Raw genomic sequence first — 24273 nt, forward strand, 5'->3', positions numbered from 1 at the left:
AGCTTCAGCCTTCACGGGCGCGCGGTAATTTGAATACAGTGGAGGAGAAACTGGCTCCTCCAAAGAGAGATTCCCGGCTTCGAACCTCAGGTAAGAGCTGCGGGGGCCGAGGCGTGGGGCGGAAGACTGAGGAGAACTGGAGATTCTGTGGAACGTGCGGGTGAATGTCAAGGAAAAAGACCTTTAGCTCAGGGCTTGGCGCCACGGCGGCTCAAGACCGAAACCACCCGGGGGTTCTCCGCACTTTGAGGTCGCCAGGTTTCCATTTTTCTGACTTAGGGTTTCCTTGTCTATTTGCCCTGACGAGGTTCGGGAACAGGCGCGCTTTTCTGTCATATCTTTCCTCATTCAGCCCCAGAAGTGTCTTCTCTTAAGCCGCTACTCAACATTGAGTTCCAGAGACCTTGGTTTTCTGTTTCACCTTGAAATCATATTTGTGTATTATTTTTTTTAATGTACCTGATCCGAAGGAAGGAGAAGAAACTACTGAGCAACATAACCAGGCTGTCTCATGCTCGAGAATTAACGTGCATGATTGTGTTTATTTTCAGCAGCCGGAGGAGGTCCAAGTCTTATAAACAAGGAACAAGCGGCTTGTTCTAGGCTCTTTAGTAAGATGGGAGAGGATTATGCTAAACCCGTTTTCTTGCTGAACTCTGAAGAAAAAGCTAGAAACGGTCTCTGCCTTCATTGAGCATTCAGGCTGTTGAGGAAGACAGTTAAACCAACAAGAAAATGTGTTAAATGGCTTATTAAGGAAGTGTAGGTTCTGGTGAGGGAGATCAACAAGGAGATATCCCAATAGAGTATTTAAATTTGGTGTTAATTAATCAGACTGACTAAAGGGGAAAATGTGTTCTGAAATGGAATTTAAAAAAAAATACTTCTTCCTTGGTAGGGTCATTTTCCAGCTTGAAACAGATGTACTAATTCTGCTTTTATTTCTTCTTAATTGCTATGGTGATGCAGTGTTTTACTTTTTTTTAATTTATTGTTTATTAAGTGTTCATTAAAGTGATTTGGTTTTTTTAATAAGCTTTTATTATTTATTTATTTATTTAAAGATTTTATTTATTTATTTGACAGAGAGAGACACAGCAAGAGAGGGAACACAAGCAGGGGGAGTGGGAGAGGGAGAAGCAGGCTTCCCGCTGAGCAGGGAGCCCGATGCGGGGCTCGATCCCAGGACCCTGGGATCATGACCTGAGCGGAAGGCAGACGCCCAACGACTGAGTCACCCAGGCGCCCCAAAGTGATTTGCTTTTTAAAATACCTCATCCATCAAAAAACCTTTTCAGACTCTAAAAGTGTAATTTTGATATAGTGATTTTTGTACATATTGGATAAATTTGGTTATTATAATTTTCCTATTGCTTTTAGGAGTTCAGTTAAGAAGATGTCAGCTTTTACTCCAAGAAAAAGGAAGCAGCATTCTTCGAACTATGACAAGTGAGTCTCATCCTGTGGTTAGAAACTCTTAAAGAAAAATCCACCTTCTTGTCTTTCTTATATTCTCTCTTCTGTTTCTTAAAATTTCCATCATTCCACTTGTCTACTCCTTGTGGCTATAGTAACATTTTATATTCTAATTCTAATCTGGAAATACTGTAAGCTTTCAAAATTAATTATTCAGTGCCTTTGGAGAGAATCAGGAAGAGCTGTTTTCTGTGACTTGGAAATGTATGTCAAATCTTTTATTACCTTGCTCCTTTCTGTTCTCTTATATAATAATTAACATAGTGTTTTTCATACAGTACTCTTCTGTGAGCAATCCTAGAAAGTCTGTTTACTCAGTGCTTACTCCATGTCATAATAGATAAATTACTCCCCACAGAACAGGCTTGAGGGGGTCAGTTTATTACATAGAATTAATAATTTTAGGAAACTTGTAGTCAGTCAAGCCTGGTGAGCTCTGAGTATATGGCCAAAACTTAGAAATAGGTTTTAAAGCGCGTGCACACACACAATATCAAAGCTTTTTTGTTAACAGTGTTTGTTTTTGCAAGCATTATTGGGACTTTACTTTTGAAAAATATTTGAATGCTTTGGTAAAGACATAATTTGAGAATCCTATTGTTAAACTAATAGATAATGTGTATGGATGGGTGTTTGGTAGACAGGATGTATTGTTTTTAGTATGACCTACAAGTATGGTTGTTTATTACTTAGCAGTAGATTGGCACAAAATTGAAGCAAAATGATACTTAAAATTGGACCTTGTTTCTTTTCATAGCCTATTATCAGACATTCCATCAAAGAAATTAATATTGGACTTTGCTGAAAATATATTTCCATCACCTGATCAAAATTACATTTGCCAAAGCAGTGATAAAAATGAAGAAAATGTACATTGCCCTCAACAGGGCCATTTCCTTTCAAGTCCACTCAAAACAACTAAAAAAAACAGACTTCCACCTGCAAATCAAGGTTCACCATTTAAATCTGCTGTGTCTACTGTATCCTTTTACAACAAAAATAAATGGTACCTCAACCCATTAGAGAGAAAACTGATAAACGAGAATAGGTCCATTTGTCTAAAAACTAATAATGAAGACAAATCTTTTCCCGTGGTGACAGAAAAAATGCAGGGAAAACCAGTCTGCTCTAAGAGGTTGAATAAAAAACCGCAAAAGAGTTTAACTTCTAAATATCAACCAAAATATAAATGCATCAAGCCTCTATCAAAGAATTCTAAAAATCCCAAGCAAAATCGAGTGGCCTATAAGCCCATTGTAGAGAAAGAGAATAATTATTATTCAGCTCAAAATAATCTGAATGCTCCTCGGGTTCTAAGCCAAAAAGTCAAACCACAAGTTACACTCCAGGGTGGAGCGGCATTTTTTGTTAGTAGAAAAAAGCCCTGTCTTAGAAAACTGACTGTGGAAAACAAGCCATTACTGGGACTCACACAAAAGAATATATCAGACGTGATCGAAGATTCTGATGTAGAGACTGTCAGTAAAAGCAAAACTTTTGAGACAAGGCAAGTGCCAAAGTGCTTGTTACTAGAAAAAGAACCAAGCATCGAGCTGCTTCATGAAAGAAGTAAAAATGAAGAGAAATCAATAAAGGTAAAGAAAACCAAATATGTAACTTTAAAAACCAACTAAAACTTCAGTATACATAATATATATATAACATGGTTGAACAAAATTTTATTTTCTTTATAGTCCAAAGGACTGTTTTATGAAGCTGAATAGTATATTTTAATCACTATAAAGAATTTAGGGGCAGGGTGGAACGATGGGACTTTTCTCTCTTTTTTGGCTTAGGGAAGCCTACAACATTTTCTTGCATTAAGGTATGAATTTCATTAAATCCCCTTATTACTAAAGTCCAGAGAAACTTAGCAATTTTTACTTGGTAGTATTTTTAGAAAGTAGGAATAACAAAAGTGGGTAGTTTTAAAGTGTATGAGCATATTGCTTTTATTTGTTTGTTTCAGCTCATTAAAGTGCTAGATTCTAGAAAATTTAGAGAAGACAAAGTATAACTTTTTTTTTTTATACCTTGTTCTTGCTGGCTAATCCATGACATTCTGATTTTACTAATTCTTCCTATTTTTCCTGCCAAAAACACCCCTATATCTTGACTGGAGTTTTGGGTTTCGGTGATATAAGTGTGTAAGTTTATCAAAACTGATCAAATTGTATACTTTGTATCTGTGAACTTTATATAAATGTACCTTAGTTTTTAAAAAATGCACAATTCAGGCTAGAATTCTCAGTTTAGCAAAACAAAGTGGCAATGGGGGGGTGGTATCTGCATTTCCATCCATCCATCTCCTGGTTAGTATTCTCCCTATCTGTTTGGTAATAAAGATACAGCATTTATACAGTGACGTGATGAATTCTCTGCAACACTCTATTCTGCCTTATTTTCTTTTCTGAACTTCATTTTGTGGGGCTGGGTATTGGGTTCCGTCTAGTTTTCAGTAATCTTTGGAAGCTGGGCTTTTGTGCATCTTAAATTTGTGGAACTGAGCTCTGCTCAAGATTCTTAAGATTTTGTTAAATACCCACTACTAGTATTCATCTCTCCTAGCCAAGGATGAATCTTCTTTTCATTAGCGGGTACATCACCTTTCCCCAACTCCTTGTGGAGCCCTGAGAAATGGTGAACTGATGCATTGTCCCATGTCTACCGAGATGTAATGGTCTTGAATAGGAGTTCTACTTTAATCAAAAGGGGTTTTTTCCTTTCCTCCCAAGCTATATATTCTCTAAGTCTTACCAGATAGTAGTGTTAATGAAATACTTGAGAATGTTTCTACTTTGCTTTTCCCCCTTCCCTGCTACTGCCCAACAAGTGGGATTTAGAAGCCTCTCCAGCTACTCCAGAGTGTTCTTTTTTTTTTTCCTTGGCTGCCTGTTTTTAAAGCTTATGACAGAAAGTTATCCCTTCCTGTTTGGTGGCTGCTGGGGAAAATTTTGCCATTTTTGCTAATTTTTTTTTTTTTTACTTCATTATCATAGAAGGGATGTTTTATAATCTTCAATCTACCATCTTTATCAGGAAATGTAATACGTTTTTGACAGGATGACAAATTACAGTATTAAATATGTGCACTCTTTTAAAAGATTATGTACATTTAGTAAATATAGAGGAAATTTTCCTTAAAGTAGTCTGAAAATTGATTTACAATCAGTTTAAAAGTGTAATTTATAATAAACTAGATATTTTGCTTTAGGAATAAATCTATTGGGATTCATTCATGAGATAGGAAATAATTAAGAATTATAAGTTTCCTTTAATTTTCCCTACTCATTATTTTCAGGATTCATTAGGTGGAGTAGTTTCTTTAAGAGAAGGTATGCCTAATGAAAATAAGTGTTTTCCTTCAGAGGATTCTCTCAGTGAAAACAAGGCAGGTAAGTAAGAGAAAACTTCTCAAAATGAGTTTATTTACTTGTAATGATAATTCATTAGTATCAATATGGAATTATACACAGTAATATGTTCGGGTTTTTTTTATTCAGTATGTGTGCTTGTGTTTGTATCTTTGTGTTTGTCTCAGTGACACTGTTTTCTATGGTAAGCAGTGCGGTGCATTTTGAAGACAAGGAGACCTTGGGCCAGAATTTAAGACAAATACTGATGCATAAGTGGTCTATGCGATGTGGCCAAGTTACTTAGGCTCCCTAGAATTCAGTCTTCTCATCACACCTACCCTACCTATCTTTTACCGAAAATAATAGGAAGGAGTAAAAACAACTTATGTTATATATTTGTGATCAAAGTCCTATTGTAAGTAAGCATAATTTACGAAGCCATAGAAAGGACACTGAATTGGGCATCAGGAACCTTGGGATTTTGTCTAGGTCTGCCACTAATTAACTGTGTGATCTAGGGAGGAGATCTCTAAAGTAAGGGGTTAGTCTTCATTTTTAATTTTCTCTTAGTTCTGAAATCCCATTACTAACTCGTGGTGTCATTGTTCAAATCAACAGTATTTACTAAACTATGAATATATATAGAGGTTAATTAACATTTTATTTACCAACCAGATTCTTGGTAACTTTACCTTGTTGGTTATATCTGTAATTTTGGAAATAAATTAAAATTCTAGGAGTATATATGTTGACTATAGTGAGAAAACTGCAGTTCATAGGAAGAAAACATAGATAAAACTAAAAGCATAATCTGGAATAATAGCGCTTAACAGGACTTAATGATATATATAGAAGGATTGTTCATAATGATGATTCTGAGATACACTGTTAGTAACTAGTATTTACTAGGTGCTGAATATGTACCAGGCAGCGCTAAGTGTTTAGTATGTGTTATGCTTCACATGGGTTGTGCTATTACTGATATAATACAACATGTAACAGAACAATAATGGCTTTCTCTTTACAGTAGTTGTAAAGTTTTCTTTTAATATAAATTTATTTCAGTAAACTAAATTCATTTAAAGAAAAATATTTAATGAATAAAAAATAATACAGATGGCATAAGGATATGGCAAAATTCATAAGGGTAGTATACAAATGGTAAAAGTTGATTACTTCATAATTAGTTTGTAATTTCTCACAACAACCCTAGGAAATGGGTTTGTATGCCCATTTTATAGAAGAGGGAAGAGACTTAGGTTAAGTAACTTAGCCACAGCTGATCAGACCTGTTTTGGCCTTGTTTCTAGAGAATGAGCTCTATTTTTCAATGCAAAGTTAAAAGTTTGCTTTTTGCTACATAGCCCACTTGCAACATATTTTTCTCTAGGCAACTACTATTTTAACTTTGGTCTTTAAAACTTTTTTTTTTTAAGATTTTATTTATTTGACAGAGAAAGCAGGGGGAGCAGCAGAGGGAGAAGCAGGCCCCCCACTGAGCAGGGAGCCCGATGTGGGGCTCGATCCCAGGACCCTGGGATCATGACCTGAGCCGAAGGCAGATGCTCAACTGACTGAACCACCCAGGCGCCCTGGTCTTTTTTTTTTTTTTTTAAATAGGCTGTTTATTGTGCAATAATTTAATTTTTTTAATTTTTTTATGTATTTATTTTTTTTAAACATTTTATTTATTCATTTGAGAGAGAGACAGAGAAAGTAAGAGAGCACAAGTGGGGTGAGGGGCAGAGGGAGAAGCAGACTCCCTGCTGAGCAGAGAGCCTGATGTGGGGCCTGATCCCAGGACCCTGGGATCATGACCTGAGCTGAAGGCAGACGCTTAACTGACTGAGCCACCCAGGTGCCCCAATAATTTTAGATTTATAGAAGAGTTATAAAGACAGTGCAGAGAGTTCCTATATATCCCTTACCCATTGTTACCATCTTATATCTCCATGATACTTTTGTCAAAACTAAAAGACAGGTGTTATTAGTACATTACTACTAACTAAACTCTAGACTTTATTTGGAGTTCACCATCTTTTCTATTAATGCCTTCTTTCTGTTCTAGGATCCGGTCCAGGGTACCACACTGCATTTAGTTATCATGTCTCATTTGTCTCCTCTGGTCTACGACATTTACAGTCTTTTGTTTATTCCATGTTTTTCATGATTTTGACATTCTTGAGGAGTACTAGCCAGTTGTCCTATACAGTGGCCTTGAATCTTGGTTTGTCTGATCCTTGTCTCATTAATAGACTGGACCTACAGGTTTTGGGGAAGAATGCCACTAAGGGGGGGCGCCTGGGTGGCTCAGTTGGTTAAGCGACTGCCTTCGGCTCAGGTCATGATCCTGGAGTCCCGGGATCGAGTCCCGCATCGGGCTCCCTGCTCGGCAGGGAGTCTGCTTCTCCCTCTGACGCTCCTCCCTCTCATGCTCTCTGTCTCTCATTCTCTCTCTCGCAAATAAATAAAATCTTAAAAAAAAAACAAAACAAAACAGAATGCCACTAAGGGGAAGTACTCTTCTCACCACGTGACATTACAGATGATGTTAACCTCTGTCATTTGGTTAAGGTCAGGTTTGCAGGTTTCTCCCCTGTAAAATCACTCCTATTCCTTTTCCATACTCTGTTCTTTGGAAGTAAATCACTAAGTCTAGCCCATCCTTTCAGGGAGGGGATTAAGCTCCATCACCTGGAGGGGGAAATATTTACATATTATTTGGAAATCTTCTGTAAAGTGTTGTCTCTTCTCTCCTAATTATTCAATCTTTAAATGGACTCATGGACACATATTAGTAGGAACTCATAAGTATTTTATATTTTGGTTTATAATCTAACACTACAGTATTTATCCTATTGTTCAGATTGTTCTGGCTTTGACCATTGGGAGGTCTTTTCAGGTCATTCTCTTTGGCATGTCCCGTCCTTTTGTTTTTTTTTGAGCACTTCTTTATTTTCTGGCACTACAGGGTGCTCCAGGCTCCTCTTGAATCTTCCCTGCCCCAGTCCTAGAATCAGCCATTTCTCTAAGGAAACTGGTTCTGTTGGGTTGCTCCTGGAGTGTCATTGCTTCTAGGCCCTGTCAGCAGACAGCTAGGAACTACATGTCTGTATACTAATGCATGTATACACACATATGTCTAGTTGTTCCTGTATCTCTCCATCTGTACATATGCTAAGTAAACACAAGTTCGAACCTGATGTCTCTGACTCTAATCCAGTACCTCAGGGTTTATCCCTTTCTTGTTTATCCATAGCCTCCCATGGACAGTGAAAAACCTGGTTTCCACTCTTCACTGTCCACCCACTTAATTGTTCAGTCCCAGGACACCTGAACAGTAGTTTCAGAATTGTTAATTCACACTCCTGTGAGAAATACTTACCAGTTAGAGTATGATATTTACAGTCCTTTTGTCTTTAGCCTTATAATTTCTAGTTAAAACGGTTCTGAAAAGTTACTTAGATCAGATGCCTGTTCTTCCCCTACCTCTTTATTGCAGTTATGCCGTGCAGTTCTGATACACTTACATGCATTTGTCCCAGTCTGCATTCCATCTTGGAATCCTCCACCATCACGGCTGATGTTTAAATTTGATAAAGTTCAACTTAATTAATATTTTCTTCCATGTATTGTGCTTTTGGTGTTGTATATAAAAACATACCCAAACCCAAGTTCATGTGGATTTTTCTCTTACATTTTCTTCTAGAATTATATAGTTTTACATTTTACATATAGGTCCATGATGCATTTTGAGTTAATTTTGTTTTTAAGATTTGATTCATTTATTTATTTGAGAAAGAGAGAAGAAGCAGAGGGAGAGGGACAAGCTGAGCATAGAGCCTGACGCTGGGCTCGATCCCACAACCCTGAGATCACGACTTGAGCTGAAACCAAGAGCCAGACACTTTAACCCACTGAGCCACCGAGGTGCCCCCCATTTTGAGTTAATTTTTATGGAAAAGTATTGTCAGGTTTTTTTGCATATGACTGTCCAATTGTTCGAGCACCATTTGTTGACTATCCTTTCTCCATTTAATTACCTTTGCGTCTTTGTCAAAAATCAGTTGGCTGTTTTTGTGTGGGTCTGGTTGGGGCTATTTTGTTCCATTAATCTATTTGTCCTTCTGCCAATACCAGACAGTCTTGATGATTACTTGTTAAGTCTTGAAATGAAGTGACTTGAATATTTTGGTCATACTAACCTTTAAATATTTATGATTTAAAGCTTTGGGTTTATTTTGTAATATAAATTATTGTCCTTTTTTCCCCTACCAGTTTCTCCTGAGTCCATTGTCTATCCCATCTTCTTCAGTGTGTCTTCGGTCAATACAAAAAGGTAGGGATTGCTCTTGTTTTAATGTTTAAGGTTTATTTAATTTTGAGTCCTTTGGGTATCTTTCTTTTTTGCACTATTTAATTTGGAGAATATATTTTTTCTTCCCCACTTAGGGAATATTGAGAATAAGATGAAATCAGGCCCTCTCATAGAAACTTCAAAAGAACCTAAGAGTTGAGAGACGGGAAAAATCTTTATGGGTTTGAACAATAATAATTGCTAACATTTTTTTTTTTTAAAGATTTTATTAGAGAGAGAGAGAGAGGGAGAAGCAGGCTCCCTGCTGATCAGAGAACCTGACACGGGGCTCAATCCCAGGAACCTGGGATCTTGACCTGAACCAAAGGAAGACGCTTAACTGACTGAGCCACCCTGGTGCTCCATTTTGCTAACATTTTTATACAGTACCTGACCCATAATAAGTAGTTTATATCCTTTATCTCACTTGATTCTTACAACAACCTAGAAGGTAGATACTACTAATAATTCCATTTTCAGCTGAGGAAACTAATAGTAATCCAGTTACAATTGCACAGCTCTTAGGTGCAACAATCTTAGCAGCCACGACTAGAGTCCATATCTGAATTCAGCTATATTGCCTTTCCTGGGTGATAATATATTAAGAATAGTTCATGTTTAATGAGCATTTACAACCTTATGATGTAGGTACCATTATTTACCCCATTTTATAGACTAAGAAACTGACCAGAAGAGTGAATAACTTGCAGCAGCTCAGTGCTCTTATAAATCCCAGCTGAAGCTACCACTATCCTAGTCAAAGCTAAGACTGGGATGTGGGGAGGCATGGGTGGGTATGAGCAGAATAGGTGGGAAAGCTCTGGAAAAGAAGTTTCTTGTAGTCTTAACATCTTCCTAAGTGGTTTTGGTCCTTCTCTCCCCACTTGATAAATAACTGGAGGTATCGAGCAAGGAGATTCTAGCTTGGTTCTACTTTCAGGGCACCTCACCTTAAGTCATCTCAGAGATTGGGTTGGGTGGGCAACTTTCCTTTTTCCAAGGCCATATTCCTAGATTTTTGTACGTTTCCATTTTTTCATCTATGTCTTCTTTCATCACTATTTATTGAAGATCAAAACCTACCACAATTAGCTGATAAAAGTGTATACACTAATCTAATCTAGCCTAAAGAGATATTAGGATACTATTGGTTGAATTGTTCGAAATTTCTCTTTATGTAGGACCCAAAAGGTCAGATCTCATCAATCCCTTATGGTTTAACCTATGACTTTTAATTTAGGTAGGTTACAGATTCTCCAGGCTCATTGTCTCACATTCATTTTTTGTTTAGCCACTCATTTGGCATTTATAGAGTACTATGCGGTACTGAACTATACTGAGTTTTGGAGCTGTGAAGATAAATAACACATAGTTCTATCATGGAAGTTATGGTTGAAGGACAGGCATTTAAACGAATACATATAATAAAGTGTTAAAATTACTAAGGTAGAATAAAGAGGGGTGCCTGGCTGGTTCAGTCAGTTGGGTGTCTGCCTTCTGCTCAGGTCATGATATCAGGGTCCTGGGATGGAGCCCTATGTTGGGCTTCCTACTCAGCGGGGAGTCTGCTTCTCCTCTGGCCCTCCCCCCCGCCCCGCTCATGCTTTCTCTCTCTCTCTCTGTCATAAATAAATAAAATCTTAAAAAAAAAAAGAAATAGATTGTGGTCATACATGCAGGGATGGGAAGAGCTGAGTTCCTTAGCAAAGGTTGCATAAACAAGGGGGGGGTCAAGCAACCTAGAGAGTGTGTTTTATATAACGGGCATGTACTATTAGTGGTTTGTCAGAGCAGTTTAAAAGCATCGTATCTAGCGTTTTTTAAATGGAATAATGCATCTCTCACATTTATTAACAGTAAGTTATTTAGTGAAATTTTTTTGTTTTTAGTTTTATATATGTGTCTGTATTGGTCAAAATGTAAAATATATTTCTTACCATGATATTGCCAAATCAGTTGGAAAGATATTCTTCTAGTCAAATGATAACAGGGTAGCTTGGTTTAGCCTTGAAGCATTGGACAGGTTTTTCTCTAGTGTTTTGTTTTTGTTTTGTTTTTTAGCTTGTTAGTTTTCTCTGAATCTCTTGCTTTGGGCCCTTAGTTTTTTCCTTGCCGATTTTCTCTTCCCTCTACTCTCCACAGATTTTTATTCCTTTCGTCCTTGGAAAACCAAGGTCCTTTCATTATAAGACGAGAGTTACAAACTCAGGGCTTACAGAGATTGGGTGGAGGTTGGAGCCAACTGAAGAATGCATACCTCATCTAAAAGCATGCGCTGTGTTAGTTGCATTCTTTGAAGACATAGTGGTCTGGTGATCTTATAGTGTCTCTTGCAATATTGGAAATACACATTTTTAAGTGAAATCTCTAGATTTTGAAATATTGGTAGCTAATCCAAAGTTTTAAACATTGTGTAAGCCAATCAAAACACACCTGCTAGCTGGATTTGGCCCGAGAGCCTCCAGTTTATAACCTCCGTAAGCCAATCCCAACATTCTTTCCTAATGAGAACAGGTTGCCTCAACACCATCTATCCAGCCAAAATATTTTTTTCCTAAGTATTTGAGAATAGTGGGGTGGTGTATTAGGTATGAGGACAAGTGAATATATTAGCCTCATTCAACTGCCCAAGTAAAGAGTTGTTGGATCATAATATGCTGGTGGCTAACTTCCTGTGGAACTGTGAGGTTCAATAATAGAATCTACTTATTTGGGGCGCCTGGGTGGCTTAGTCGTTGGGCATCTGCTTTCAGCTCAGGTCCTGGTCCCGGGATCAAGCCCCACACTGGGCTCCCTGCTCGGTGGGAAGCCTGCTTCTCCCTCCCCCACTCCCCCAGCTTGTGTTCCCTCTCTCGCTGTGTCTCTCTCTGTCAAATAAATAAAGTCTTTAAAAAAAAAAAATCTACTTATTTGCTGTGGTGTTACAGGAATTTCTTTATGCCTACATGGGTAAACATTGTCCTAAAATTTGGCAAAGCAAAAAAAAAAATTTACTTTTTAAGGAGGAAGTCAACTTAAGACTGCGTATGTGCATCTGATACTATAAATGAGAGTCCCTTGGACTTGGAGTTAGAAGATGAGGATTTGTGTCTTACTGCCACTCTTTACTAGTTACTTTACCTGGAGGAAACTACTGATCCTCTCTGAGTGGGCCTCAGGTTTCTCATAGTTCTGAGCCCTATTACTTCATCAAGTACTGTCAATAGAGAGCAATAAAAATTGCAAGGTGCTCTGCAAGTATTATGTACATATCTGTTTTCTTTTTATTGTAATTCCTCAGATATTTTTAATTTGTTAAATAATATTAAATATTAAATTATTAACTTTCATTTCAAAGATCTTTAGTTGACGAACAGTCTTCTGTGGGATCCGTCATATCTGCTAACTTCTTGAAGCAGATCAACACGCAGAAAAGTACTAATACCAGAGATGCAAATAAAGAAACAAAAGAGCAGCTCATCATTGTGAGTAAATTTAAAACAAAGCTCCTCCTGTTTTGTGGCTCTCACATACAGAACATGAAGTCAGACCTGTTGTCTTAGCATAGTTAACATGGTTTAGAGACATTATGAGTCTTGTAAATGCCAGCTTTGTTGTAGTGATAGCACTTAAAGCTAGTCAAGTAGATTTTCAAACTCATAATGTTAGGCAATGCTAGTAATTTAGTAGAATGCTAATGAATCAGTTGTCTCCGGATAAGGAAAATTATTGTTGATCCACAAAAGATGTAATGAGCATAGCTACACTGTAATAGACCTGGGCTTGGCAAATTATGGCCATGGACCAAATCTGAACCATGGCCTCTAAACTAAGAATAGCTTTGATGTTTTTAAAGGGTTGGAAAAAAGAGAATAATATGAGACAAAAAGAGCCTAAAATATTTTCTATCTGGCCTTTTGCAGAAAAAGTTTTACAATCCCAGTATTCATTCAGAGCTTGGTGTTTTCAGTAGCATTAAATATTGCCTCATGAGATAGAATGGAAGTTAATAAGCCATAAAAATTGAATATTCCTGACTTTCCTACATTCATGAATTTATCATGCCAAATTTAGGAAAGTTTTCTGAACTTTTATTATGTATTTATTTTTTTATCAACTCTTGGGGCAAAGAATTTTAATATTCCTAATCACTTAAGGAAAAAATACTATATAATGAATATACAAGGCCTGAGATTTTTGCCCTGCCTCTTTGAAACAAGGCCTTTTCACGGCTCTCATTTAAGAGCTTAATAAAGAAGCACTATTGTTCATCTTAGCTATTATCTTTATGATTTAATCTGATTCCTTCTAGAATTATGGGTCCAGCCAAGGGATCTTGATTTTTTTTATACCATCAAAGAGACAGTTTGATTTCTTTCATCAATTTATTGCATTTTTAGGTCTCTTCTCATTCCATTTTGTTTAGTAGATGGGGGAAGAGCATATAGTAACCAGACTTTCATTTAGTATTTTACTCGTGCTGGCATAAAAGAAAAATAGGAAGAAATTTGAGTGAGTAGTTACATGAACTAAAATACAGAGCTATTTGTGATATGTTTAAGATGGGCTTTTTCTTTTTCTTTTCCCAATTACAGGACGCAGGTCAGAAACACTTTGGAGCCACCATGTGTAAGTCTTGCGGTATGATCTACACTGCCTCCAGTCCTGAAGATGAACTGCAGCATGTTCAGCATCACTACAGATTTCTGGAGGGCATCAAATACACAGTAAGTCAAAAGTAGTCTTTCAGTTTGTTCTAAAAGTAAAACTGCCTTAAAAGATACATTTCTTTTACTTAAACGTTGAAAAGATATATAGATATATATATATATCCATAAATACCATCTGCAGTTTTGTTTTCTAAATATTTGAGGCTGACAGTATTTAAAAGCTACCTTTTATAAAAGTGCCAGTTCAAACTTTCTATCCTAATATAAGAGAAGTATTGTCCTAGGCTGAGTGAACACCCTTCATCCTTAATTCTAGCCTTTTGAGCAGAGCTGAACAATTAGGATACAAAACTCAAAGACTTGAGGAGACCTCACTTCCTGCACCTCCTCACTTTACTTTCTTCTTTGTAGATAGGATTAGAAAAACAACTTTTCTGTGACTTCTCCAGGCTTTTTCTTTTCTGATAGGAGAGGTTCCATCTTTTTGTCAAGCACCTTTCTAGCCCAGTACATCCTGCTGTTGGTCTTTGTGACTGTTCCTGCTACTCAAATGCATTTCCTTTTTTCCTCTATTTTTAGTGTGGTTTATTAAAGCTCTGCTTACCCTAGCCCTCCCCCACCTTCCTACTCCTAATAATTCATCATTTTTTCTCTATATTCCTATGAAGGGCTCTTTAATTGACTTCATCTTATTTTGTAGTAGATTATGTACATGTCTCCCACTAGGGTGTCAGCCTCCTGAGGACAGGCACTGTATTTTAGGCATCTTTTATTTCCCTCCTCACATCCCTTGAGATGGATTGTGTCCTTTTTTATATCATTCATTGTTCATCTTTTTGTTCTCTCCAGACTATTTGATGTTTTTTTTCTCTCTTTTTCAAATTAAACTATGACTTTTTTTTCTTTTTGTCAGGGCTGGAAAAAAGAACGCGTAGTAGCAGAGTTTTGGGATGGGAAAATTGTGCTGGTCCTGCCACATGATCCAAGTTATGCTCTCAGAAAGGTATGGAACATAAAAGTTTTTTAATCCTTGTTCTCCTCCTACTCCCTTTTTCTCCTCTTACCAAGAAATCAACCTAAGTATGAAACACCTTTCCTGAGAGCTAATCCACCTTGGTGTGCATGCAAGGATGACTCTCATAGTGGCTTATACAAAACTAAATTTAGAATTATAAGACAAAGTGTCAGTCAAAGATTAAAGAAAACAGTTATCTGTTTTATCCTTTACCTTCATTTTCACTTGTGAAAGATAAACTAAACTTTTTAATATTGAGAAATTACCCCAGAGTCTTTTTCTGTGTTGGTATTGTCTGTTTCTTGGGCTGGATGTTGAGCCCCCCAGTGAACAGTGAATAAAGCTGAAACAAAATCTCTTCTGGCACTTCCCACTCCTTACTCCCCCAGGAGTCTGCATTTCTTTCTGCTGAAAGTGATCTGTAAAATAGGTTTTTCAAACCCTGTTTCCAGAGTGGCAGATACATGCATCAATAGTGAAATAATTTGGGGAGTGTATAAATTTAGGGAATAGAGGTAAAAGAAGCTAAAATGATAGTAATCATAAATTAATCTCTTGGTTTTTAACATCATTAGGTGGAGGACGTCCAAGAACTTGTTGATAATGAATTGGGCTTCCACCAAGCTGTTCCCAGATGTCCAAACAAAACCAAGACTTTTCTCTTCATATCTGATGAAAAGAGAGTAGTTGGGTGTTTAATTGCAGAGCCCATCAAACAGGTATGGTATATGTCTTTTAAATTATTGGCATAATGTGTGAGCAAAATAAAGTAGTTGGGTGAAATCTCAATAAGCATTTAAGAATGCTACCATTGATGACTTTTTTTCCCTACTAAAGTATCCTTGACCATATGAATAATTGAAATCTTTTATTTCTATTATATTTGGTATTTTGTCATATGTAAGCAGAATAAGTCAGTCAGTCTTATGTTCATGTAGTCATTTCCATACCCGGACTATAAAATATAGTGATTTTAAATAAGCAAATCTGTAGAGCCCAGATGTTGAACATGTGCTTTAGTGCAGGTTATTGTAGCTGGCAAAATAATTATTGTCCCTTAATTAGAATCTATTTTAGGTGCTAATTAGCAGTGTTCTGGAAGAGGAGTTGGCAAACTTCAGCTCATGGACCAAGTGTAGCCCACCACCTGTTTTATAAATAAAATTTTATTGGAACACAGCTATGCTTATTTATTTCCATATTATCTGGGGTTGCTTTTGTAACAGAGATCACCTGGCTCAAAGAGCCTAAAATATTTACAACTTAGCCCTTCACAGAAAAAGGCTGCCAACTTTTGTTCTAGAATAGAGATAGTTTTTGCCTTCAAGGAGCTTATAGTATAATCTTTAGCTAGAGAGAATTATAGTTCAAATGTGTTCTTTTTACTTGACTTTATGGTATCCCACACTTACGTCTCCTTCCTTTTAAAAATACTGTTTCAATATGTCTTAACACGATACTAGCATAAATTTATCCTATACCTTTGTGTAAGTGCCTCCCTTTCTCCTCTCATTTCTACTATCTTTTTTTTTTTTCTTAAAGATTATATGTATTTATTTGAGAGAGCGCATGCACAAGCAGGGGGAGGGGCAGAGGGAGAGGAAGAACCAGACTCCTAGCTGAGTGGGGAGTCTGATGCGGGGCTTAATCACAGGACTGGGATCATGACCTGGGCCAAAGTCAGATGCTTGACCGACTGAGCCACCCAGGTGCCCCTCATTTCTACTATCTTTATTGTTCTTCCTTATTTTTTCTTTTTATCTGCTTTTTCATTGTATATGTATGTGAGATATATATATGTGTGTGTGTACACACACAATATAGTGTCTCTTGTGGGTTTATCAGAAAATGGAGAGAAAAGTAGCTGGTTTATATTAGTGATCAGTTTGGCCTTTTCTTTCATTTTAAAGAAGTAGACTATTTATGTAGTGATGTTAGACAAATATAGCCAAACATATTGTCTTCTACTTTTTCTTATTTCTTATTTCAAAAGCAAAGTTTTCTTGATGGTAGTTAAAACTTAATTAAGTACCCACTTATCAGAACAGCTACATTTAAAAATAGTGACAATACCAAATGCTGGCAAAGATGCAAGGAAACTAGATCTTTTAGACATTGTTGGAACGTAAAATGTTAAGACTGCAAAACATTTGGCGGTTGTTTTTTTTTTTGTCTTTTTTTAAGATATTTATTTCAGAGAGAGGGAGAGAGAGTGCATATTATGTGCACACAGTAGGGAGGGGCAGAGGGAGAAGAAGAGAGAGTCCCAAGCAGACTCCATGCCAAGCCCGGCACCAACACAAGGCTTGGTCTCACAACCCGGAGATCATGACCCAAGCTGAAGCCAAGAGTTGGACACTCAACCAACTGACCACCCTGATGCCCTGGCAGTTTCTTAAAAAATTAATCATATGTTTTTCATATGACCCAGCAATCCTGTTCCTGGGCATTTATCCCAGAGAAATGAAAACTTATTCTACACAAAAGCCCATACCTGAATGTTCATAGCAGCTTTATTTGTAGTAGTCAAAGCCTGGGAACAATGAAAGTGTTCTTCAGTAGGTGAATGATTACACAGCTGGTACATTCATACAATGGGATATGACTTAGCAATAAAAAGGAACAAACTTGATATAGGCAACAACTTGGATAGATGTCAAGGACATTGTGCTAGTGAAAAAAAGACGATCTCAGAAGGTCACATGATGTATGATTCCATTTATTTGACATCCTCAAAATAACAGAATTATAGAGATAGAGAACATATTGAAGTAGCCAGGGCTTAGAGATGGTGGAGGAGAAAAGGTGGGCGTCGCTATACAGAGGTAGCAAGAGAAAGATCTTTGAGATGGTACAGTAGCTCTTTGTACGGGTTAGCTGTGGTGGTGCTTAAATGAGTATACAGGTATGATGAATTGTTCCGTGATATGGAACTATATGCATACATTATACTTACGTTAATTCCTTGGTTTTGGTATTGTACTATAGTTATGGGAAATATAACCATTGGAGGAAACCGGGCGAAGGATACATTATTTCAAAATAGAAAGCTTAAAAAGATCCTTAAATACCAACCAAATTTCATAGTTAATATGCAAAAATCTTATTTAGTATTACCAGTTTTTCAGGATATCATAAATATAGTTTAGGCTGGAGAGAATGGGAGAAGTTTATGTACTGGATTAAAAGTAAGAGTCTGATTTTTATAATTTTTTAATCCGAAGAAGGAAGTTTCATAATGGTCTGTAATACACTAGAACGTAGGAATATCTCAACACCAGTAGTTGTTTTTTTTTTTAAGCATTGTGTGACTAAATGGATAAGAATTCAAACCTCTTGTGGGTTTATCAGAAAATGGAGAGAAAAGTAGCTGGTTTATATTAGTAATCAGTTTGGCCTTTTCTTTCATTTTAAAGATCATTGAGCCAAAGACAGATGCTTAACCGACTGAGCCACCCAGGCGTCCCTATAAATTTTTTTTAAAAATTAACATTTTTGGTGAAGGCATAACAAGATTAATTTTAGATACTTAAGTCTTATTTAAGGAATGGCTTTTAAAAAGAAATGTGAACTCAACTGTACTGTTAGCTCTAGATGCGTCTGTATATCATTGCAGGCCTTCCGTGTCCTTTCTGAACCAATTGGTCCAGAATCCCCAAGCTCTAAAGAATGTCACCGGGCTTGGCAATGTTCAGATGTACCAGAACCTGCAGTCTGTGGAATAAGTAGAATCTGGGTCTTCAGACTAAAACGAAGAAAGCGCATCGCACGACGATTGGTAGATACTGTCAGGTAAGAAATAAAATAAAATGGATCTAGACCCAGATTAGCTTTCTCAGAACCTTTGCCGGCTCATGAGTCAAAGCGAACGATGTTGTTAAGACACTTCTGTTTAAATACTACCAAAGTCAGGCTAAGGCAAGTGTTGGCACTGGGGGAAAAACCCCACTAGATGTACTCAATTTAGGGCACAACATTCCAAGTGTGAAACATGATAGCCCAGTGCTCATCAAACTACCTGCGGTAAAAAACTAGTTTAATTATAGACTGACACTTTAATAAAATGAGATGAATTGCTAGAAAATGAAATAGAAAAACAAAACAGAACATACAAGCCCACATTTTTATTGGATTCAGCAGATGTAAATAAAAGTTAACACTGCAATAAATATAATTTCTACAAACAAAATACAGGTTTAAAAAAAGAATTACGGAAATTGTACATGTTCATTGACTAGTGTGTGACCAGGTATAATTAATGAAGACTTAATATAATTCACAAGTGTAACTAAAATGGAAAAGTGAGTTAGCAAGGCAACCCACAAAATGGGAGAAAATATTTGCAAATCATTTATCTAATATATCCAGCATATATGAAAGAACTCTTACTACACAACAATAAAAAGACACATAGCCCAATTTCAAGATGGGCAAAGGATTTCAATACACAGTTCTCCAAAGAAGAAATACATAAGGCTCCTATCAAGGATTTGCAAACCAGGGACGCCTGGGTGGCTCAGTCAGTTAAGCGTCTGCCTTCAGTTCAGGTCATGATCCCAGAGTCCTGGGATCGAGCCCCACATTGGGCTCCCTGCTCAGCGGGGAGTCTGCTTCTCCCTCTCCCTCTGCCTGCCGCTCTGCCTACTTGTGCTCTCTATCTCTCTGTCAAATAAATAAATAAATAAAATCTTTAAAAAAAAAAGAATTTGCAAACCAAAACCACGATGAGACACCACACTGACTAGCATGACTATAAATTTTTTTATTTTTATTTATTTTAAAGATTTTATTTATTTATTCATGAGAAACAGAGGCAGAGGGAGAAGCAGGCTCCCCGCAGAGCAGAGAGCCCGATGCAGGACTTGACCCTGGGATCATTGAGCCAAAGACAGATGCTTAACCGACTGAGCCACCCAGGCATCCCTATAAATTTTTTTTAAAAGGGGGGAAATAACAAATATTGGTGAAGATGTGGAGGAAATTGGGATCCTTACATTTTGCTGGTAGGAATGTAAATGGTACAGCTGCTGTGGAATAGTCTGGTAGTTTCTCAGAAAACTAAACTTAACCATATGACCCAGCAATTCTGCTCCTAGGTATATACTCAAAAGAAATGAAAGCATGTGTCCATATAAAAACTAATACATGAAGCTTCATAACAGCATTATTCGTAAGAGCCAAAAAAGTGTAAACAACCAAATTCATGATTAATGGATAAAGACAATGTGGCATTTCCATACAATAATACAATGGGATCTTATTTGGCCACAGAAAGGAATGAAGTATTAACCTCTACTACAACATGGGTGAACCTTGGAAACAATATGCTAATTGGAATAAGCCAGTCACAAAAGGCCCCGTATTGTATGATTCCATTTACAGAAAATATCTAGAACAGGCAAATCCATAGATAGAAAATAGACTAGTAGTTTCCAGGGACTAAGGGCAGGGTGAATGGAGAGTGACTACAGATCGGTACAGGGTTGCTTTTTGGGGTGATGAAAATGTTCTGGAATGGATATTGGTAGTTGCACAGTGGTGTGAATATACGAAAAACCACTGAATTGCACACTTTTAAAGGGTGAGTTTTATGATGTATGAATTGTATATCAATAAAAAATTGTGATTTGCCATTTTAAACTCCCAGGTTCACACTTGGAACGAACATTTAATTACTTGAAGTTTCTTCTGTTAAAAATGAACTTACTTCTTGCTTGTTAATGTACCTGATCTAGGTTGGCTGGATGAGTTTCACAAAACTTATTCTCTCGACTTCTGTTCCTAAGATAACAGGTTACAATCCAGTGACCACACTTTGACCAGACCAGGGACCATGCTTTGAGTAGCGCTAGTCAAGCCTGTTGAGTCCTATACACTTTTTTTTTTTTTTAAAGATTTTATTTCTTTATATGACAGAGAGAGCACAAGCAGGGGGAGTGGCAGGCAGAGGCAGACAGAGAAGCAGGCTCCCCGCAGAGCAAGGGAAGCCTGATGTGGGACTCGATCCCAGGACCCCAGGATCATGACCTGAGCCGAAGGCAGTCGCTTAACCAACTGAGCCACTCAGGCGCTCCGAGTCCTATACACTTTTTAAGAAAGAATACCCAAAACCACTGTGGGATCCAGTGTTGGGCCATAATCCTAGTCCCCTGCACATTCCTTATAAAGGGGAACAGTGAGAAAAATTAGTGTCTCTAAAGATTTTTATTTGACAGTTAATTATGAAATATCTCTACTTTCTGTATTTTATGTTAGGAGATGCATACATTTGACATGGGGAATACCAGTATCTAACCTAGCTCCACCAGTCTGTAGTCCAGTGCTTCTCAAACGTGAAAGTGTGTATCAATCACCTGGGGATCTTGTTAAAATGCAGGTGTGATTCAGTAGGTTGGGGTGGGGCCTGAGATTCTGCATTCCTGATAAGCTCCCAGGGGATGATGAATGTTGCTGGTCTGTAGATCGTACTTTGAGTACCAAAGCAATAGGTTATCTATAAGCAATAATGAATAAAAATTAAGTTGCCTTTAATGGAGAAATAAAAACATTCATTTGAGAACACATCTTTCTTCTCATGCCCGGGAATTGAAGATACAGGTAGCATAATTGGCAGCTATCCTGTATATGAGGAGCCTTGGGCAATATATATTTAAATCCCCACAAGAGTAGAATATTGTTCATGGTTGTTTTACCTAAGGAGCAACTGAGGCTCACCTGGGATTATTAGTACACGTCTATACTGATAGGTGAATAAAAGGACAGAGTTAGGACTCAAACCCACAGATCTAATGTTCTTTCCATAGCTGATATCACTTATAAAGATAGTAAGACCTGTTTAATATTTTGCTTTGGGTTCTAGTAAATTTAGCAATAAACTTTGTACGAAATTACATAGTATACCATATGCTTTTATCTTCTAATTGAATCCAATCTTCAATTTTTTATTTTTTGAAATAATTTCAAACCTATAAAAGAGTACCAGAAATAGTAAAAAGAAGCCCTTATTTACCTTTGCCCAGATTCATCACGTTTTAACATTTACTTTCTTCCTGAATTATTTAGAAGTAAGTTATGTACATTATGCCCCTTTAGCCCCTCGTACTTCATTCAGTGTGTATTTCTTAAGACCAAGATAAAAGGTAGTCTCTTTCATAAGCATACTTCAGTCATCAAACACAGGGTATTTAATGTTAATGTAATGCTTTTATCTGATGTATAGTTCATATTTCCATTTTGTCATTTGTCTTCAAACGTCCTTCCTAGCATTTTTTTTTCCTGCCAGGATCACATTGCACGTAGTTGTCCTAGCTCCTTCATCTTCATCTTCCTTCACTTGGAACAGTTTCTTAGTCTTTGTCTTTTATGGCATTGAAGAATTTGAAGAGTACTGGCCGGTTATTTTTGGAATATCCTTCAATTTTGTTGAATTCTTTTAACCATTTCATTTTATTACTTTTAATCCTAGTTGAGCTGGGTCAGGAGAGTTGTGGTCAAAATGCAGGTTAGTTTTTGCCTCCTTAAAGCTCTGAGTGTGTGGTGTGGTTGAGGAGAGTAGTTGTTGGTTAAAATTGTTGATGGTGGTTTTTTGGTTTTAATGAACTGTGGCTTTTAGTCAGCAATATTATCGTCTATTCCTTGCTCATTACCATGGGTCCCCTGGAGTCAGCTAGATGGTTTTTACAGCTCCTTTTGCCTCTCAGCAGAATTTTTTCTGGACCTCAGTTTGCTCCTCTGTGAAATGGTATCATTAGACTTCCATCTCTAAAATCTAAGGCATTAAATCACTTTATCACTTAATTTTTATTTTAATCAAGAGTATTTAAAGAGATTGAAATTTTTTATTTGGATTGCTTTAAAATAAATTATGCTTATGATTAGTTGGAATTTTAAGTTGGTTCCATTGTTAAATTGTCTTTTCCTCTTCTTTAGGAATTGCTTCATGTTTGGCTGTTTTCTCAAGATTGACGAAATAGCATTTTCTGACCCAACACCAGATGGCAAGTTATTTGCAACCAAATATTGCAACACCCCTAATTTCCTTGTATACAATTTTAATAGTTGAAGCCAGTGTCTACTATAGAACAGTTACTGTGTGGATGAGTTCAGATAGCCCCATATCATATAATATTTAGCAAATATCAAAATAAATATACTAAGATACACACATACACAAAAACCTGTATCGGTTTTGTTCCTTATGAATTGAAAAGTGAGGGATAAATTTGTTGAAAATTATCTGGGGATTCAAAAAAAAATTTTTTTTTGGATAATATATACTGACTAGCACTGGAATCCTTAATTATGAAACTTTGTAGCTATTACTGGAAAATGACATGCCTCCTACATAAAAACACTGACAAAGCAAGATGGTTTCCACAGATATGTGACCACTTACCTTTTATAAAGCACACTTTTGCACCAGGATTACCTCATGCCCAATCAGAAGCAAACAGCAAAATTTAAAGACAGGCAAATAATTTCCATGCCCAGTCTTTAAAGGTAATTCCTGAATTCTGTACACAAATTCTCACTTTATAGGTATTGGCTGGAGCAATTCAGTTTGAACAGATTTAGTAAGTATTTTGAATTTTTAATTTGTAAGAGGGCTTTCCCCTCTTTATGGTAAAGAATGAGTAAAATTTCCATATCCTTTTATGTAGAACAGAATTCTGTAGCTTAAGGTTTTAATCCTTTTGAAAATCATATTAAGCAAAATGTACCTGTCATCGGATCCAAATACAGTTAAACGTAGTAATTGCACTATTGTCATTTCATGACCTTTGGGAGTGTGAAAATGCTAATTTGTGCTGCTTACCTTCAGTGTGCTTGTTGCTGAGGATTGACGGCATTAACAGAATGGACCCCCAGTTGGATTAGATGATTCATATGGTTACATTTTTAAAACTTTTGCATGTTTAAAATACATCTGACTTGTTCTGAGGAGTCTGGCTGCCGTGCTGACAAAGTGAATAGTAATATATAACTGTCAGTAAATCAATGTATGTAGGTGGATGGGCCAGAGAATGTGATGACATTATGTAAACACACCTCAGGATGCACACATTTTTCTAGTATAATTCTTGGATACTTACTTTGAAGAGCAAAGAATATTTTGATTCTAAAATTCATGTAACTGCTTACCTGGCAGTAGGACTCTAGGGAAGTAGTTTTCCGGGTTATAACTCTGTAGAATCAGTTCATCTGCATTCTTTTATTTGCCTGTAAGTTAACATGTTCCCAAAATTTAAAAGCCTGGATTCCAAAAAGAATGTGGAAGTGTTAAAATGTGTGTAATATGCAAATATTTTAATGCTGTTCTCTGCACTGCTGTTTTTGTTTTAAATATTTTATTTAAAAATTTTTATTAACATTATTTTGCTTGCTCAATGCTTTGTGATGAATCAATTAAAATTCCTTTCA

The 24273-nt window shown here is 36.8% G+C and overlaps 1 protein-coding gene across 2 annotated transcripts; it reads left to right on the forward strand.

Moving 5' to 3' along the window:
* ESCO2 (establishment of sister chromatid cohesion N-acetyltransferase 2) lies at window positions 1-24273 on the forward strand. 2 transcript variants are annotated; one of them, XM_081810520.1, is made up of 12 exons: window positions 1-90; window positions 1381-1449; window positions 2234-3071; window positions 4778-4871; window positions 8631-8762; window positions 9111-9171; window positions 12527-12653; window positions 13764-13895; window positions 14752-14841; window positions 15429-15572; window positions 18470-18645; window positions 22783-24273. In XM_081810520.1, exons 2-12 carry the CDS (start codon window positions 1397-1399, stop codon window positions 22913-22915), a joined length of 1980 nt encoding a protein of 659 aa, XP_081666646.1. In that variant the 5' UTR covers window positions 1-90; window positions 1381-1396; the 3' UTR covers window positions 22916-24273. The 2 variants fall into 2 exon arrangements, with proteins under 2 accessions (XP_081666646.1, XP_030885906.1); XM_031030046.2 differs by lacking the exon at window positions 8631-8762.

The sequence above is a fragment of the Leptonychotes weddellii genome, chromosome 2 (genome assembly GCF_054177405.1).
Source record: "Leptonychotes weddellii isolate Sample4059 chromosome 2, ASM5417740v2, whole genome shotgun sequence".
NCBI classification, from domain to species: Eukaryota; Metazoa; Chordata; class Mammalia; order Carnivora; family Phocidae; genus Leptonychotes; species Leptonychotes weddellii.